The sequence below is a fragment of the Macaca nemestrina genome, chromosome 8 (assembly GCF_043159975.1).
Source record: "Macaca nemestrina isolate mMacNem1 chromosome 8, mMacNem.hap1, whole genome shotgun sequence".
NCBI lineage: Eukaryota > Metazoa > Chordata > Mammalia > Primates > Cercopithecidae > Macaca > Macaca nemestrina.
In genome coordinates, this window is record NC_092132.1 from 4,455,739 (window position 1) to 4,473,676 (window position 17,938).

Here is a 17,938-nt window from a genome sequence, read left to right on the forward strand (position 1 = left end):
TTGATTAAAGGTGCTTTAAAATTAGTTTCGAGTTGGTCTGTGGCTGTACAACTGGAATTTATTGACCAAGCTGATTTAAAACTGGTTTTGTGTGTGTGTGTGTGTGTGTGCGCGTGTGTGTGTGTGTGTTGGGGGGGGGGGCGGTGTTTGTCACCACAGCTACAAAAGGGTCAGTCTTGTATTTGTGGGAATTTAAAAATTCTCAATATAATATCAAAAGTTGCAAAATAGTACACAGAAATCCTATGTACCCTTCAGCCAGTTTCCTTAAATATTAAAATCTTATATAATAAAGCTAGTAAAACCAGGAGATTAACATTGATGCAGTCCTAGTAACAAATCTATATGACTTTTTCACATTTCCCAATTATTCCACTTACCGTTCCTTTTCTGGTTCAGGACCAATTCAGAACACCACATTATGGTCATGTCTCCTTAAGTCTTCTCTAATCTGAGACAATTCCTTAATTTGTGTCATTATGACCTTTACATTTTTGAAGAATACTCACTGGTTATTTGTATTGTGTTCTTCAATTTGAGTTTGATATTGTTTTTTATGATTAAGGTTATGCGTGTTTGGCAAAACTGCCACAGTCAAGATGTCCTACCTTTCTCGTTGCATTATATCAGGAAGTCCATAATGATGACACAACTCAATTTACAGGTGGTTCTAACTTGGATCATTTGGTTAAGATAATGGAAGCCAGGTTTCTCCACTACAAGGTTACTGTTTCCCCTTTATAATTAAGAAATATCTTCTGGGAAGATACGTCGATACTGCAACATTCTCTTTCTCATTTTCACCCACTAATCTTAGCATTCATTGATGATTCTGTCTTGCAGTGATTATTACTATAATTGTTGCTAAATGATAAATTTCTCTTTCCATTCTTCCCTTTTTTTAAAAAAAATGGAAGTCTATTGTAAGAACAGACTGTTCACACCACAGTTTTTTTTATGAGGGCATCTGTGTTGTGTGAAGTTAATGCTTTGTTTACTTCACTAAAGACAGACTAGCTAGCTAACCCTTCTCAGTATCAGGACTATCATATTCTTAATCTAACTCAGCTTTTCAAAAACATACTGTCTTCCTCCTTATCCTCAGTTGGTTACTTTTGGGTGTCTTAGTGCTCATATTTGGTGGTAAGACTGAGGAAGCTAGATGACAATGGCATGAATAAGAACATATTGCCTAAGAGTAGGAACAGAAGAATGATTTTATTTAGGGCATAGTATTTAGCTGCTGTTGGGAATCCATGGAGAGGCATATAGCAGAGAAGTGGAAGTATGTGTCAGGATGCAACTAGACTCTTAAAATGGCAAACAGACGTGTAAAGAAAATGATGAGTTTTGTGTAAGAGAGTAGAGTAGGGATGTCAGCTCTAGTGGGGCACGAGAACATGGTGTCAGACATTGCAGTTTAAGGACTGAGGAAAGTTTCAGTAGGGTTTTGTGTGAAATTTGCTAGACTGTAGTGTGTTGAAGCAGGGAACAAAGTTCTTTTTAACTTTCATTTTAGGTTCAAGGGTACATGGGCAGATTTGTTACATAGGTAAACTGCATGTCACAGGGGTTTGGTTTACAGATTATTTCATCAACCAGGTATTTTTTCTGATCCTCTCCCTCCTCCCCATCTACCACTCTTGTTAGTCCCCAGTGTCTTATTTCCTGCTTTATGTGGATGTGTTCTTGTCGTTTAGCTCCCATCAAAATTCTTAACATTATCTAAAGGCCTTGTCTAACTTCACATAAGCAGGCTTGAGTTAAGTTCCTTTCTGTTTTTAAGACATAGGTGCCTTCTCCTCGTTTCATTGTGCCTTTAAATATTCATGTTCTTGCTGGAGAGGAATCCCATGCCTACCTCTAAATAGCTGTGGGATCTAGGGAAGATTATGTAATTCCCTAAAATTGTCTTGCCAATCTGTGAACATAAGGTGAATATTAACCTGCTATTATTTCTCACCCAGAATCTTGCTGTCTCCTCCTAGTCTCCCTACTTCTTCCTTTGGTCCCCATTGTCTGTTCTGCATGGTATATACCCTAATCATGAAAAATGAAAATCCTGTGATGTCACTTCTCTGTGCACAGCATGCCCTTGACTTCCTTTCTCATTGAGAAAGAACCCTGCTATCATGACTTGTAAGGGTCTGTGTGAAGCTTCATTTCTACTCACTGCCCTCATGCAGGCTGTCCCAGCTACACTTGTCTTCCCAAGCATCCTCCAGCAGCAGGGCCTTTACATAGTCTGTTCCACCTGATTAGAACACTTTTTCTCTGCACATAACTGTATAACGCCCTTCCTCATCTCCTTTGTTTAGATCTTTGCTCAGATATCATATCAGAGTGTCCATCATTGACTATCCTTTATAAAAAAATACTTAATCATTTGTTATTCCCCTTACTTTGATTTTTTTTATGACGTTGACTGCCATCTCACATATATTTGTGTATTTGCTGTCTGACTTCTGCCACAAAAATGCAGACTTTTTGAGACCTAGCACTTTGCCTGTTATTCACTGTTGAATTTCCAGCACCTCCAACTCTATGTGAGACATGATCTGTGCTGGAATAAACAGTTATCGAGTTATTACTAATGATAAACCTTAGAAACTATTTATTATGATATGCCAGTGACTGTTCTGGGTGTTTTGTGTCTACTGACTCATTTACTTGTAACATCCTTATAAGGAAATTGAGGCGCAGAGAAGTGATAGCTGACAGTGAATAAGTGACATGGCCCCCCGTAGGTGATCTTTATCTAGAGCCTATGTTCCTTGTGCTCCTCTAAAAAGAAATCTTCTGTGTGAAATGCTTATCACAATTCCTGTCATACCCTAAATATTCAGAAAATGTTAGTTGATAATCATCAGCAGCATCAGAATGCTGGATTTGGAGCCAGGCTGCCCATTGTTTCATTTTGAACCTCAGTTTCCTTGTCTTTAATATGGGAACTTCCTGCCACCAAAAAAATAAATAAAATGGGAGCCTCCTTGGACCTGTTTGAATCAATGACATATAACCCTGGAACTAATGATTTTTTGCTGAGCATTTTTTTAGTCTGCAGAATGCGAATAATTATACCTTTCTTCTCTGATTATTAAATTGATTAAGAGAAATAGTGCACGGGCCAGATGTGGTGGCTCACACGCTTGTCATCCCAGCACTTTGGGAGGCTGAGGCAGGCGGATTTGTTGAACGCAGGTGTTCAAGACCAGCCTGGGCAACATGGCAAAACCCCAGCTCTACAAAAAATACAAAAATTAGCCAGGCATGGTGGCATGTGCATGTAGCCCCAGCTACTCAGGAGGTTGAGGTGGGAGGATCACTTGAGCCCGGGGAGGCAGAGGTTGCAGTGAGCTGAGATTGTGCCACTGCACTGCAGCCTGGTCAACAGAGCCAGACCCTGTCTCAAAAAAAGAGAGAGAAATAGTGCACATAAAGTAGTTATGTGCCTGGTAAATCCTAAGTTGAAAATAAATGAAATCTGTTATACTTGTATAATAACCCAGTGTAGAATATCTACAGTAAGTTATTGAAGTCTTTCTGAGAGTAAAAGTGAAATGGAACCGAATTGTTTGGCAATTTTGTATTTTAATAAAGTGGACATTTATAAGTCTTAGCAGAACTTGTATATGTGTAGCACACTTTGCTTCCTCAAAAGATTGCATTGAAATTTTGTTGAGTGGTTAAAAAAACAATACCATTAAGCTACAGGATGGGAGATGATATTCACTGTGTCTAACAAAGGCCTCAAATCTAAAATATATAAAGAACACCTGCAAATCAATAGGAGGTAAAGGCTTCAAATCTAGACTATATAAAGAACACTTACAAATCAGTAGGTGGTGAAGGAGAAAAGGTAGACCATTTAGTAGGAAAACAAGGACAAAAACTTGAACATGGCCAAGGGTGGAGGCTCACGCCTGTAATCCCAGCACTTTGGGAGGCCAAGGTGGAAGGATCCCTTGAGACCAGGAGTTCAAGACCAGCCTGGGCAGAAAAAATAAAAAACTCAACAGGTACTTCACAAAAGGGGATATTCAAAATGACCAAAAAGTATGTGAAAATACTCACTTTCATTACTTTTACCAAAGAAATGCCAATTAAAATCACCATGCACTATTACAGTATGCCAATCAGAGTGAGTAAAACAAAAAAGTTAGAAAATGCCAAGTGGAGAAAAGGATATAGAGGAACTGGAACATCCCCATGGTGTTGGTGGAAGTTTGACTTGTTACAAACTCTTTGGCATGCTGTTTGATAATATCTGCTAAAGCTAATGGATGTATTTGTTATCCAGTGCTCCTAGGTATATATGCAACCGAATTGTGTACATATGTTTGCCAGAAGACATTTAGAGTGTTCATATGGGTAGAGCCACACATACACATAAAGAGAGAATGAGAAAGATAAAGAGCATTCTGGTGATGTTGGTTTGTTTTATCCATTCTTAAAGCTTAGCTTTCTGAGCAAGTAAGAGTACATACTGTGCAATCCACTGGTAAAAATTTAGACATGGGAAGTCGTGGAAGATGTTAGAAGTCAGGGCAGTTCTTCCCCTGAGCAGTGGTGGAGAATGACCCATGGGGTTGGAAGGACTTCTGGGCCTTAAGAGGCCTCTTAAGGCCCAGAAGTCCTGTGCTCTGTTTCCTTGAATCACTGAGCTGTAGCACATCTATGATACGTGCTCTTTTTTCGTGCTAAAATGTTTAAAAATTACATTTAAAGATTAATTGATTATAGCTTATATTTAAAATCATCTTTCAGAGTAGGAATGCTATACTCAAAATAATATTGTAATTGTAGACTATAAATTGAGAAAATGACTAATTTGTAATTGTTCTGTTTTGTGAATTATTTTTAGATATGAATTGAGAATTCGTTATTTGCCAAAAGGATTTCTAAACCAGTTTACTGAAGATAAGCCAACTTTGAATTTCTTCTATCAACAGGTATTAGAGGCTGCTTTAATATACTTTTTTGTTTGTTTCTTTGAATCCTATTTATTACGTATTTTTATTTTCAAATTTGATTAAAGCTAACATTTGGAGGAATAGAAATTTGTTGCTGAATGGCAATAAGAATATTTTAACTAGTATGGAATTATTAATTTTTTTGTTCTTTGTGAGCTTTTGTATACTTGAGTAAATCTTAAAAGATAACTTCTATTATATGGAGACAGTAAGTCTACAATCATTTCTTGAGCTTTAAATACTATTATTATGCCTGAATATCAACGAATTTGTCATAGGTAGAGATTGTTGCAGAGCCGACTATACCCATATAAAATTGATTTGCTTTGCTTTTTACCCCGTAAGGCATCAGATAGACAATAAATATATGTAAGGTAAAAGGCCAAAAATGTTAATAAACGTCAAAAAGACATTTGTACGTATAATTTTGTCATTAAATGTACTTGGTAATTTTTTTTGCTTTAATAAAAATATTTATTAACTAACTATTCCGGACCTGAAATGCAGAAATAAATCGCATAATCCACACCTTTAAATTCTTCTGTCTAGTGGAGGATTCCTGTAAACAGTGACTTTATGTTTGATCCTTTGCTGTTAGTAAGCACGAATGATGTGACTGTGCATAGAAGAGTCTGCTGACCTAGTATAGATTTGGTATTGAGATGGCTCCACTGAAAAGCATCATTTGAGTAGTCTCCGACTTTGTAGAATAAAGAAGAGTTGTGTTTTCTAGACAAGAACACGGAGGGGAGAGAGAGAATGTGGTACAGTCTTAGCTAAAATAGTTCATAACATTTTGGTGAGAGAGGGACCACAAACATCATGTAAACAGGGGTTTAGGTTTTCTCCTGCAGATATTGGGAGCCATTTAAAAACCTTAGTTAGTGAATGCCTTAACCAGAGTTGTTTTTGAGACCACTGTGATTAGATGGCAGTATCAGGGATATATTAAATTTTTAAAGGATTGCAAGCATGTTTAGAGGCTCTTCAATCATTCTGGCAAGAAATTAGATAAAAGTGAAAGTACATTATAATACGCAAATTTAGTGGATGGATTTGATAGGACCCAGAGATTGAACTAAAACAGGATGTGAAAATAAGGAAGAAAAAGGCTTATTATGTAAGTCTAGGCACTTACTGCCGTGAAAGAGCAATGGTGAATTAGATTCAAAAGAAGGAGGTAAGAAGGTAAGTTGTTCTATATTTTTCTGTGTGAGATAATGATAGATGTTACCACTTAAAAGGTTCAAGCTGAGAGAGTAGAAGCTAAGGAAGTTTCCAGCTGTTTGCAGGGTTGTGTCTGTTTTCATCTTGTCTGTGAAGAAGTCGTCACATAGGAGATAGGTTGGGGACTGCTGCTTTACCTAACACCTTTTTGGCACCTGCGACCAGTTTTGAGGACAGTTTTTCTACAGACCAGAGCCACAGGGTGTTGGGGGTTGGAGTGTAGGGGGATGGAGTGTAGGGGAATGATTTTGGGATGAAACTGTTCGACCTCAGATCATCAGGCATTAGGTTCTCATAAGGAATGCGCAACCTAGATCCCTCGCATGTGCAGTTCACAACAGGGTTTGTGCTCCTGTGAAAATCTAATGCCACTGCTGATCTGACAGGAGGCATAGCTCAGGCGGTAATGCTCGCTTGCCCACAGCTCACCTCCTGCTGTGTGGCCTGGTTCCTAATAAGCTACTAACTGGTACTGATCCATGGCCCAGGGTTTGGGGACCCCTGAGGTAAGGGATTGGTGACAAGTTTTGAAGGTTTACGATAATACAGAGTTGAATAAGAGAGGAATTTAAGTTGGTAAAATGGGAAGATTAAGAAGGCATTTTCAGATTCCAGCTGAGCTTATTGGAAGCCTACTCATTGCAAAAATAATGTTCAGCTTACAGACTGGTTCTGATGTACTGTTACATCTCATCCTTTAGCAGTCTGTTGAACTTCATATTTTGCCTAAGGAGATAATGAGAGTTTAAATAACTCATATTTATTTAGTATTTTTCTTTTGGTATGTGATCTGTGTCACTATTGGTATTATTTCTTGGAAAAAAATTCTACCCACCAAGGACATACATGGGTACTTTAGTAACACTGATTTCTGGAATGCATAATACAGGACTAAGTGACTCCTTTTTATAATTTCTAGGCTAACCTAAAAGTCTGCAACTTTTTTGTTCCTTGTTCACACTGTTACTAGGTTGTCCTACTTTTTCTTTGTTGGAAGACTTTCCTATATGATAAAGTGAGTACTGCACATACCAGTGTATCCCAGATTTTATTTTACTAATAGGATATATCTTATGGTAGTCTATAGAATTCAGTTCAGCGGTTTTTATAAAACCCAAGAGAAAGCTAAGTGTAATGAACCTTTTAAAAATTCAGTCTATCCTTGATACTGCCATCCAGTCAGAGTGGTCTAAAAAAAATTCTGATCAAGACATTCACTAAGTATAGTTAAGTGTTAATGAAATTTTGCTTAAAGGAATATGCAGTCATGTGCTTGTTCTGTGTATAATAGCTCTGTGATTTTAGGTACCTCTGAGTCTCTTTCTGCTTAATTGTTTTATATATTAAAATATAGATATGGAATAACTATCCTATAGGACTATTATGTTCATTAAATGAGATAAAATTGTCTGCCATATAATTGCCCAGCGACATTTTGAATTTCAGTCTGTAGACAGTAGCAGACTTAGAGGATTCAGCATTTGCCATTTGCATGTCACCATACAAGTGTGAGCTGCACATTATGGGATGGTACATAGCTTTCCTTTTTCCTTCCTATGTGTACTCTGTAGAACCTTTCAGCTCCTCCACCCCACTCTTTGCTGTCATTCATTTCTACAGTTTCTCTTTTTGTCTTTTTAATTTTTAAAAATCTGTTATCGAGTACATTTTAATATGTTTTTAAATTTTATTTTATTTTTATAGAGACAGCGTCTTGCTCTGTTGCCCAGTCTGGAGTGCAGTGGCATGATTATACCTCACTGCAGCCTTGAACTTCTGGGCTCAAGCAATCCCCCTGCCTCAGCCTCCTGAGTAGTTGGGACTATAGGTGCATGCCGTGATGCCTTGCTAATTTTTAAAAAATTTTTTGTAGAGATGGGAGTATTGCTGTGTTACCCAAGCTGGTCTCAAATTCCTGTCCTCAAGCAGTCCTTCTGCCCTGGCCTCCCAAAGTGCTGGGAGTACAGGCATGAGCCACCATGCTTGGCATGGCACATTTTTAGAAAGTTCAAAAAATACTTCTAAAACATTACTTAAATTTTCTGTATTCTAATAATCACTTTCATTTTGTGTATCCTTTTATAATAGTTTATCAAGTACATACATTTTAAAAGAAAGTATAGTCATGGTCACTTTCCTTTCCCATTGGTGTCTGGCAATGTCGTCGTTTTTCCATGCCAGTGTTTCAGGCTCAAGTAATGGTAATTGGAGGGAGTTAAAGGTGGTACCAAAATCATAAAAAGGGAAGGGAGGAAGAAAGAAAATACTATGATTGACTGGGTGCGGTGGCCCACGCAAGACCCTGTCTCAGCAACAACAACAAAATACTATGATTTGTCAAAATTAATGAATTGGCAGTATACCAAAAGCCTTGAATATGTTCATGTCCTCCAGTTTGTTGGGTGACCCTATTGACTGCCATCTTTACTGTAAGTGAAAAACAGTTGAAACCTTGGCAGTTTCCTATGATTGGACCTAATAATTCTACTTTTATGAATTTATTCAAAAGAAATAGTAAGATTTACACATGTATGCATACATATACAAGGATGCTTATAGGCATATTACAGTAACAAGAAAGAAATTAGAGGTGTTGCAGATGTCTTTCAACAGGTTAAATGTACTGAGTTTCAAATTTATGTATCCCTCATTAACAGGGAGGTACAACTGTTCATAGATGTGGAAGGTATTAACAGCATTAAATGCTGTTGTTTAAAACAGGCCATGTGTATAACATGTATAATTTTCATTTGTGTGGAAAAAAAGCATATTTTTAAGTTTTACCCTGATCTGGCAAGAAAGTTCTGAATATAGTATGAGTTTTTATTGCTGGTTTGGTAAGTAATTAAATATTTGACTTCTCCTGGTAAAGCCTCAATGCAGAATCTGCCCTACCACATGCTTGGCAATTCCAGAACTATTATGAGTGACCCATATATTGTCCTACACAGGCAGCACCAAACTTGGGAAAGGGTTTAATTCCAAAGTTACAAAATCAGTTTGGAATCCAGAGTTTTCTGCTATTTAAACACATGTGCAAATGGGGCGCAGATAAATCAGTAATTGTCCTCATCAGCTTTCTATAGCCAGAGTATATTTATCTGAGAATGCAGCTGAAACATTATGTAAGTATTGTGTGTAAGAACCTTCACTGAAGTATGAGATAAATTAATCACTTTATAATGGTCTCAGAATGTGATGATATGCATTCTCTGACCTTTAAAGTCTTTAATATTTGATGCAAACATTTAAGATGGTTACATATGTACATAACATACTTCCACTGAATTCTAGGCTAAATCAGTGATTTTTTGGGGGCTCAGAATTTGATGATATTGATACTTTTTAATTCTGTAGATTCTATAATATCTAATATATATATATATATATATATATATATATATATATATATATTCTTTTTATAAGGTGTGATAATTGGTGATATAATGAATACCCGTGACCCTACTGCTCAGATGAAAAGAACATCCTGATACTTCCCTGTCCCATGTTCCTGTAGCCCACCTCACTGTACACACTGCCCTTTCACTCCACTCAGGGTACTGTTACCCTGAATTTTGTTTTTATCCTTCCCATGCTTGCTTTTGTTTGCCAGTTGTCATGCTTTTACAACATGTTTTTATTCTTCAGTTCTACCCTTAAGGTAAAAGCTGACCTTAAGTTCTCCCATACACTTCTGTATTCCTGTCATTACTTGAGTATCTTTTGTTTTGTTTTGTTTCCTAGCTCATGTAAGCATTCAAGAAGATTAAAAAAAATTAATTTGTTCAGCATTTTTAGTTGCTTTCAGCTAGGAGGTTGGTCAGGACATTCAGTATACCTTGTTGGTATAAATGGAAAAGTGATCATCCATGGATTTAATAATTTATCTCTTTAGCTCATTTTGAAAATAATTTTGCATTGTAGTTAGATACTGTGGCTCATTTGATACTAATTGTTTAAGTTCTGTATGGACTTGTTTCATCATCTTACACATATTTAGATATTGTTAAGGTTCCAGTTTTGCTTGAGTGGAATGTGTCTTCTCTAATTGTTTGGCACAGGCTCAATAAATAGCCATTCAAGATTATAAATTGTGCTGTTTAGATCTATCTTTCTAATATTCTTTTTTTTCCCTGCTTGAAAAATAGTATTGCTGGGCACACAAATCAGGGTAGGCATTTTCTGTCAGCATTTTGATGGTTATTTCCTACTGTCTTTAATTGTTTATTTGCTGTTGAGAACTCAGCTCTCATTTTGTCTTTCTGTGTAGGTGACCTGTCTTTTCTCTCTGGATGGCTTGAAGATCCTTATTTCTCTTTGGTTTTTGCAGCTTCATTACAAACGAGTCGTGGATTTTCTTTCTTTTTTTTTTTCTTTTTTTATTTTTCTTCCCTTGCTTGATCTGTGTCATGCTACCTGTACCTCTAGGGTCGTTTTCATCAATTCTGGAAATGTCTTAGATGTTGTCTATTCCGATATGACCTTTTCTCAGTTTTTGTTGTTTCTTCTGGGATTTTGGTTTAGATCTATGTTAGAACTCCTCAGTCTCTCCATGTGTGTTAGCTGCTTGTTCATGTTTTTAATTTCTTGTCTTTCTAAAGGATACATAATTCAGATCAGTCTAGTCTGTCAGATTACCAGCTTTCCTCAACCGTGACCAGTTTTGTGTTTGGTGCATTTATTGATTTTTTTGCTTATGATTAAAAAAATTTTTTTAAATTGCCAGGCTACTTTGTATGGCCCTTATTATTTGCTAATCTCTCTGCCTTTTATTAATATTTCTTTTACCATTCCATATATAATGAATGTCTATTCTGAATATGAATTATAGCATCTGAAGTCCTTGGGCTCTTCACATTTGTTGTTGGTGGCTTTCACAGTGACTTTTTTCCTTGTGTGTGAGTTCTGAACTCTTGTTTTGTTGAACTTCACATGTGGAAATCTTTAGGGCCTAGTTTGGAGATTCTTTCCTCTAAAGGTTTGTATTTGCTTGCTGGGAAACAGAAGTTACTACCAAATGGAGACCCTTTGAGTAGATTTTGAAGATGTCGCCTTACTACATGAATCTTAAGATAAGCTCTCTCACTTTGGGAAAGTAAGGAGCAGTGGTCAGTCCTCAGCCAGCTGAGAGTCCACTGTTCCCATATCTTACAGCCCATGGCTTCTACCAGGATCTTAGCTTGTATTTATTCCTATTTCATCACTCTGCCCCATTTTCCTTTACCTTCTTGTGACCTCAGTAATGTAAGAATAATTGTTATAATGCATCCAGAATCTGATCCTGGTTTATATAGCAGGTCCCTTTAGCAATGCTGTTGGAATCCTAAGTCATTGAATTGTTATGATGCTTAATGGCCTTATCACACTTGGATTCATACAAAGGCCCCTTGTAGAAGGGAGCTTGGAGATTCAAGGAGCTGATAAAAAGCCACTGTGGCTGGAGGGCAGGGTAACAGATGAGACAGTAAGGGGTGGCTTGAGATGCCCTTTTCAGTCATCTGACCTTGATAGTGAAGACACTGAGAAGCCAGAGAAAGTTAAGTGCAAAGGGATGACAGAGTTCAGATCCAGGTTGCAAAAAACGTCGTTCTCACTGTTCTGCTAATAGTATATAAGAAGGTAAAGGTTACTATGTGGAGACTTACTGGCGTCAACAAGCTTCATGACTGAGTGTGATCACTCTGATCAATTGCTTACATTTAACTGTGGGGAAATTATTTCTCTGTACCTCAAAGTTTTATTTTTTCTACGACATTGTATTATGAAACTTCAGATGTACTGCTGTGTTAAAAGAATTTTATAATGAACACCAGCATACCAACCACTTAGATTCTACTATTCATGTTTGTTATGTGTCTTTTATTACATAACGGTTTTTATCTCTCCATCCCTTTAGCCATTAATCCATTTTAAATTTTCATACATTTCGAAGTAAGTTTCAAGTGTCAGCACACTTCAACATAAGTATCATTAACCTAGAATTCAGTATTCAATTACGGTTTTTGTTTTGATTTATACACAGTTAAATACATAAATATTAAGTATACATTTACTGAGTTTTCACTGATACATTCACCAGAATAATCTGAATCCCTATGGAATGTAGAATATGACCATCACCCCGGAAAGTTTCCCACTGACCCTTCCCAGTCATTCCTTGCCCCCAGTCATGGGAAGCAACCATTGCTCTTCTGTTTTTCCCACCGTAGTTTAGTTTTGCCTGTTTTAGAATTTCTTATAAACAGATTTTATAGTGCACATTCTTTTATGTGAAGTTTGTTTTCTCATGATGTTTTTGAGATTTCAGTAATTTTTTTATTGTTGAGTAGTATTCTATTATGTAAGTATATTGTAATGTATTTATCCATTCTTCTGTTGATGAACATCTGGACTGTTTCCCCCTTTTTTTTTTTTTAACTATTAATGAGATGACTAGGAACATTCTTTGGCAAGCATTTTTGTGAACATGGGCTGGGACTTTAATGTTAGATGAAATTTGTATCTACCCTTTGATCCTTCACGGTTGTATGATTTTATATTCCCTCCAGTAATGTATGAGAGTTCTGGTTGCTCTACATTCTATCCCGCATTTGATGTTGTCAGTGTTTTGTTTTAGCCTTTTGACTGGGTGGGTATGTGGTTGAATCATGTGGTGATTTTATATTCACTTCTCTGAGTACCAGCTAATCGTTGTTTGCGTTGTTTATTCTTCCATGTGCATATTGAATGTTAGTAGGTCTCCTTTTTTGAAAATATGGTTAAACCTTTTTGCCCAATTTGTATTGTTAAATTGTGCACTTTTTCTTCCCAATTTTTTTAAAATTGTGGTAGAACACGTACTTAACCATCATAAAATTTTCCATCTTAACCATTTTTAAGTGTGCAGTTCAGCGGTGCTACATACATTCATAATGTAGCACAACCATCCCCACCATCCTTCTCTGTAACTCTTTTCATTTTATAAAACTGAAAGTCTATAGACAATATTTCCCCATTTGCCCTCCTTGCAGCCCCTAGCAACCACCATTCTACTTTCTGTCTCTATGATTTTAAAATGTAGGACTTTTCATATGCCTTGGATACTAGCCCTTTGTCACAATGTTATGTTTTGCTAATATTTTCTCTGAGTCTGTAGCTTGTCTGTTCATTTTCTTAACTGATCTTAGGTTTTCTTTTTTTGTTTTTTTGAGACAAAGTCTTGCTCTGTTGCCCAGTCTGGCGTGCAGTGGTGCGATCTCCACTCACTGCAACCTCTGCCTCATGGGTTCAGTGATTCTCCTGCCTCAGCCTCCTGAGTAGCTGGGACTTCAGGCGCCCACCACCATGTCTGGCTAATTTTTTGTATTTTTCGTAGAGACAGGGTTTCACCATGTTGGCCAGGATGGTCTTGATCTCCTGACCTCATGATTTCACCCACCTCGGCCTCCCAAAGTGCTGGGATTACAGGTGTGAGCCTCCGCACCCGGCCCTTTTTTTTTTTTTTTTTTAAAGTCTGGAAAATGGGCAGAGGGGATTGTTGTGAATCTTCAGTGAAACAGCATATCAAAGCACTTAGAAATGTCTGGCACATACTGAACACACTCCTTAGTGTTCTCTGTTTTAATTTCTATGCAGATGAATCAATATTTTTAATGGGGCCAGACACGGTGGCTCATGCCTGTAATCTTAGCCCTTTGGGAAGCTGAGGCTGAAGAACCACTTGTGCTTGAGTTTGGGCTGCAGTGAGCCATGGTTGTGCCACCGTACTCCAGCCTGGGTGACAGAGCAAGACTCAGTTTCTAAAAATACATGTATTTTATACATACATATATATGTATATATTTGGTTTAGCCAGGGCAGAAATAAAATTATTATGTTTAAATTATTTCTACCACCACTCCTATCCCATGAAAAGAAGAGAGGGAGGGAAATAGATGGATTACAATAAAATACCCTAATTTTATTATTTCTCTTTCTGAAAATTCATCCAAGTCCATTTTGGTAGGGGTCATGAGGAAAACACTGACAAGTGTTTGAGTGTTATATTACTGGTTGGACATAATTATTAAGGATGCACATAGTTGCATTAAAAGATGGCCTAAATGTGACTACCAATGTGGAAATTTCAATGACTCACTAAATACTTTGACCTATTTGTGAATATTCTGAAATATAGTAATCAGCATGCTCTAAAAATAAACTAGAATCTTGTTATTAACACTATTCACTGTAGAGCAGGAATTTATAAAAATGAGTTTGACAATAAAGCTAATGACTCATGAGAAAGCAGGAAAAGTTTGTTTTACCCTGGAATCAAATTTTTTCTTTGCCATATAACATTTATTTTTTCTCTCTCAACTTTGATTTGTTAAAGTTATAAGTATTTCATTGGCAACTTTTTGCAAATGGCGGTGGCTGTTAGTTTGAAGACCAGTGTCCATGTTTAGTCAAGAAGTCATATTAGTCTGCATTGAGGATGCTGAACTTGTATAGAAATCTTTTAGCACTGTTGAAACGTTCAGCTCTTCAGATGCCTGAGCTTGATGTGAGTTTGTCATTGTTTACACCTACCGGAGTTAAGACTTAGAATGAATATGTCCACCCATTAGCTTTTAAATGACATTAAATAATCAGTGGTTTCCTTGACAAAAGGAGTTTCAGTAGGAAGTTGAAGAGAATACTGAGTCTAGAACTGCAACTTAACTCTATAATATAGAATCTAAACTTAACTATAGAATCTTGTGAGGTGCCGGGGCGTACTTACTTATTGGTCAACTTCCTTTTATTTTTATTCCAGTTTTCTTTTTTATTTTTACAAGTTTTCAGATAATTGTATCATTAGAAATTGACTTCCTTCTCTCTATTTTCTTGGCCTTAAAACTGTCAGTTAAGAAACATTTTGAAATTGCAGGTCTAAGAGGGAAATCTTAGTTTAAGCCTTAGTTAAGCCTGGCATTCTCAGGATGGGAATTATCAGCTGCCCTTTTCCAGACAAGCTAAAATGTAATATAGGTCTAACTCTCTTATTAGAAGGTTTATTTTCTGTGCTTTGAAGATTTAATTGTGTACATTTCTTCTCCCCTTTTCACTCTTGTGTATTTTTGGTAATTGAAGGAGAAGCACTCATGGTTAATAAAGAGTGTAACATTCATACACACGTGTGTTTATTGTGGCACTATTCACAATAGCAAAGACTTGGAACCAACCCGGATGTTCATTAGTGATAGACTGGATTAAGAAAATGTGGCACATATACACCATGGAATACTATGCAACCATAAAAAAGGACGAGTTCATGTCCTTTGTGAAACTGGAAACCATCATCCTGAGCAAACTCTCGCAAGGACAGAAAACCAAACTCCGCATGTTCTCACTCATAGGTGGGAATTGAACAGTGAGAACACTTGGACACAGGAAGGGGAACATCACACACTGGGCCTGTCATGGGATGGGGGGAGGGGGAAGGGATAACATTAGGAGATATACCTAATGTAAATGATGAGTTAATGGGTGCAACACACCAAAATGGCAGATGTATACATATGTAACAAACCTGCACGTTGTGCACATGTACCCTAGAACTTAAAGTATAATAATAATTTTTTAAAAAGTGTGACGTCATATGCAAAAGTTTGCCAAGCAGAGACTCTGGCCTGAACTTGAGTGTTTAAGGTATGTGTTGGAGGTCAGTCTCATAGGCATACAACCGCCTACGTGACTGACCTCATTTATTCACATTCCAGACCCTAGAGAGAAAACAGGTGTTTACCATCAAAACTGTGTGCATAAATTATCTGGTTCAAATTGGTGGCCAGTTTTTTCACCAGTTGGTGGTCAAATTTTGGCTGTCTTCAGGTATGCAAAAGTGCTCTTATCAGACAGAACATTTCAGGGGTTTAGTTTTTAAGAGACTAAGGTCCAGTCCTGAAAATATACCTTTCTTGGGAATAAACAGGATTTGAGCATCCCAGACCTGCCGCTGAGTTAACATTTTCCTGCGTAATTTGCCTTTTCTTTCCTGGAATTAAGTTACTTCTGCTCAGTCTTCAGCTCTTAATTTAAATGGTGCTTTCCGTGTAAAGCACCATTTACTTGTGCATAGTACCCGTACATTTCTCATATAACATAATACACATTTAAAAATACAAAATTTGTTTTATTGAGGTATAATTTGCATACAATAAAATAATCAATTTAAGTATGCAGTTTAGTAAGTTTTGACATTTGTATACAGTCCGGTAATTACCACTTCAGTCATGATCTAATCCAATATAGGAATAAGGAAATTGATATTGGCAGAATACTGTTAACTAGACCGCAAACCTAATTTAGATTTCACTGATGTTTACACACACTCAAGTGTGTGTGTTTGTGTGTAATTCTGTGCGGTTTCATCACAGGTGCAAATGTATGTAATCATCATAATCAAAATGCAGAACTATCCTGTGAACACAAAATCCCTGTTGCGTTATTAGTCACATGCTATCCCATCCCTAACTCTAGCAACCACTGATCTGTTGTTTATACATTATACTTAACTGTTGTTAATCTGTGGTACCTACCAACAGGGTGTGCATTCAGTGAGAGCAAATAAGAAGTCTGTCTTCTTCACCGCTGTATCCACAACACAGTAGGGCATGGGTTTTAGGTACTCAATTTATTATCTTCAGTAATTTAATATTGAAAATTGACTTTTAATCCTAATGCCCTGATATTCCAAACTTTTAGATGAGATTTGTTAGAAGATGTCATGAAAAAAGTCCAAGAAATAAAGGAAATTTTTGAAGTTTGAGAAATCAGATTGTATGTGTGCATGTGCTCCCACCCAAGTACACATGGGCACACACACACTCAACATCAAATTTTCTTTTAAAAGATTGCTGTGCAATTGGATTCTTCATTTACTACTTTTTTTTTTTTTTTTTTTTTGAGATAAGGTCTCGCTCTGTCGCCCATACTGGAGAGCAGTGGCACGATCTCGGCTCACTGCAACCTCTGCCTCCTGGGTTCAAACGATTCTCCTTCCTCAGCCTCCTGTGTAGCTAGGTCTACAGGTGCACACCACCATGCCTGCCTAATTTTTGTATTTGTAGTAGAGAGATGGTTTCACCATGTTAACCAGCCTGGTCTTGAACTCCTAAACTCAGGTGATCCACCTGCCTTGGCCTCCCAAAGTACTGGGATTGTAGGTGTGAGCCATCATGCCTGGCCCCTTCATTTACTTCTGATAAAATTTGGGGTTACTTAACCATTATAAATGGACAACAAAGAGAGATAATGGAAACACTTGTTATCATATAACTTTATGGTCTATCCTCAATAGAACATTCAAAGTAATTATTTTTAAATTAAAATTTACCATTACCTTTGTGTAAGTTCCATGTATGTTTTATTCACTACAATATCCTGGCACATGATAGTCATTTTGTAAACATTTGATAAATTAATGCATAACTGTTAAATACTATGTTAAATGACATTGAATTGTTTAAATGTATATAACTCATTAAGATAGCATAATTGTTCATTTGTATCTTTTTATAGCTTAGGTATGAAAGAAGAAAAATTAAATTAGGATTAATTTGGAGCTGCCATTGAGTTCCATCTGTATATAAAATACTTCACCGAATCTGACAAAAACTCAAGTCAACTAGGCTCTGAGAGTAAAATTACTTGCTTTTGTTCACCCAGCTAGTAAGTAAGCCTAGTCAGTTTTACCTTTGTCTGCCCTCTGCCCTGTCCTCTTTCGGTGCTACCAA

The 17,938-nt window shown here is 36.9% G+C and overlaps 1 protein-coding gene across 34 annotated transcripts in view; it reads left to right on the forward strand.

The window, feature by feature from the left end:
* The window catches only part of LOC105488506 (protein tyrosine kinase 2), a 357,242-nt gene that overhangs the window by 134,101 nt on the left and 205,203 nt on the right, over positions 1 to 17,938 (forward strand). For all 34 annotated transcript variants that reach the window (XR_011606671.1, XM_071067741.1, XM_071067734.1 and 31 more), the window contains one exon: positions 4,865 to 4,952. Coding sequence is in view for 33 of the 34 variants with exons in the window: in XM_071067741.1 (XP_070923842.1) it covers positions 4,865 to 4,952 (88 nt within the window). In the remaining variant the exon portion in view is untranslated. The remainder of the gene's footprint in view (positions 1 to 4,864; positions 4,953 to 17,938) is intronic.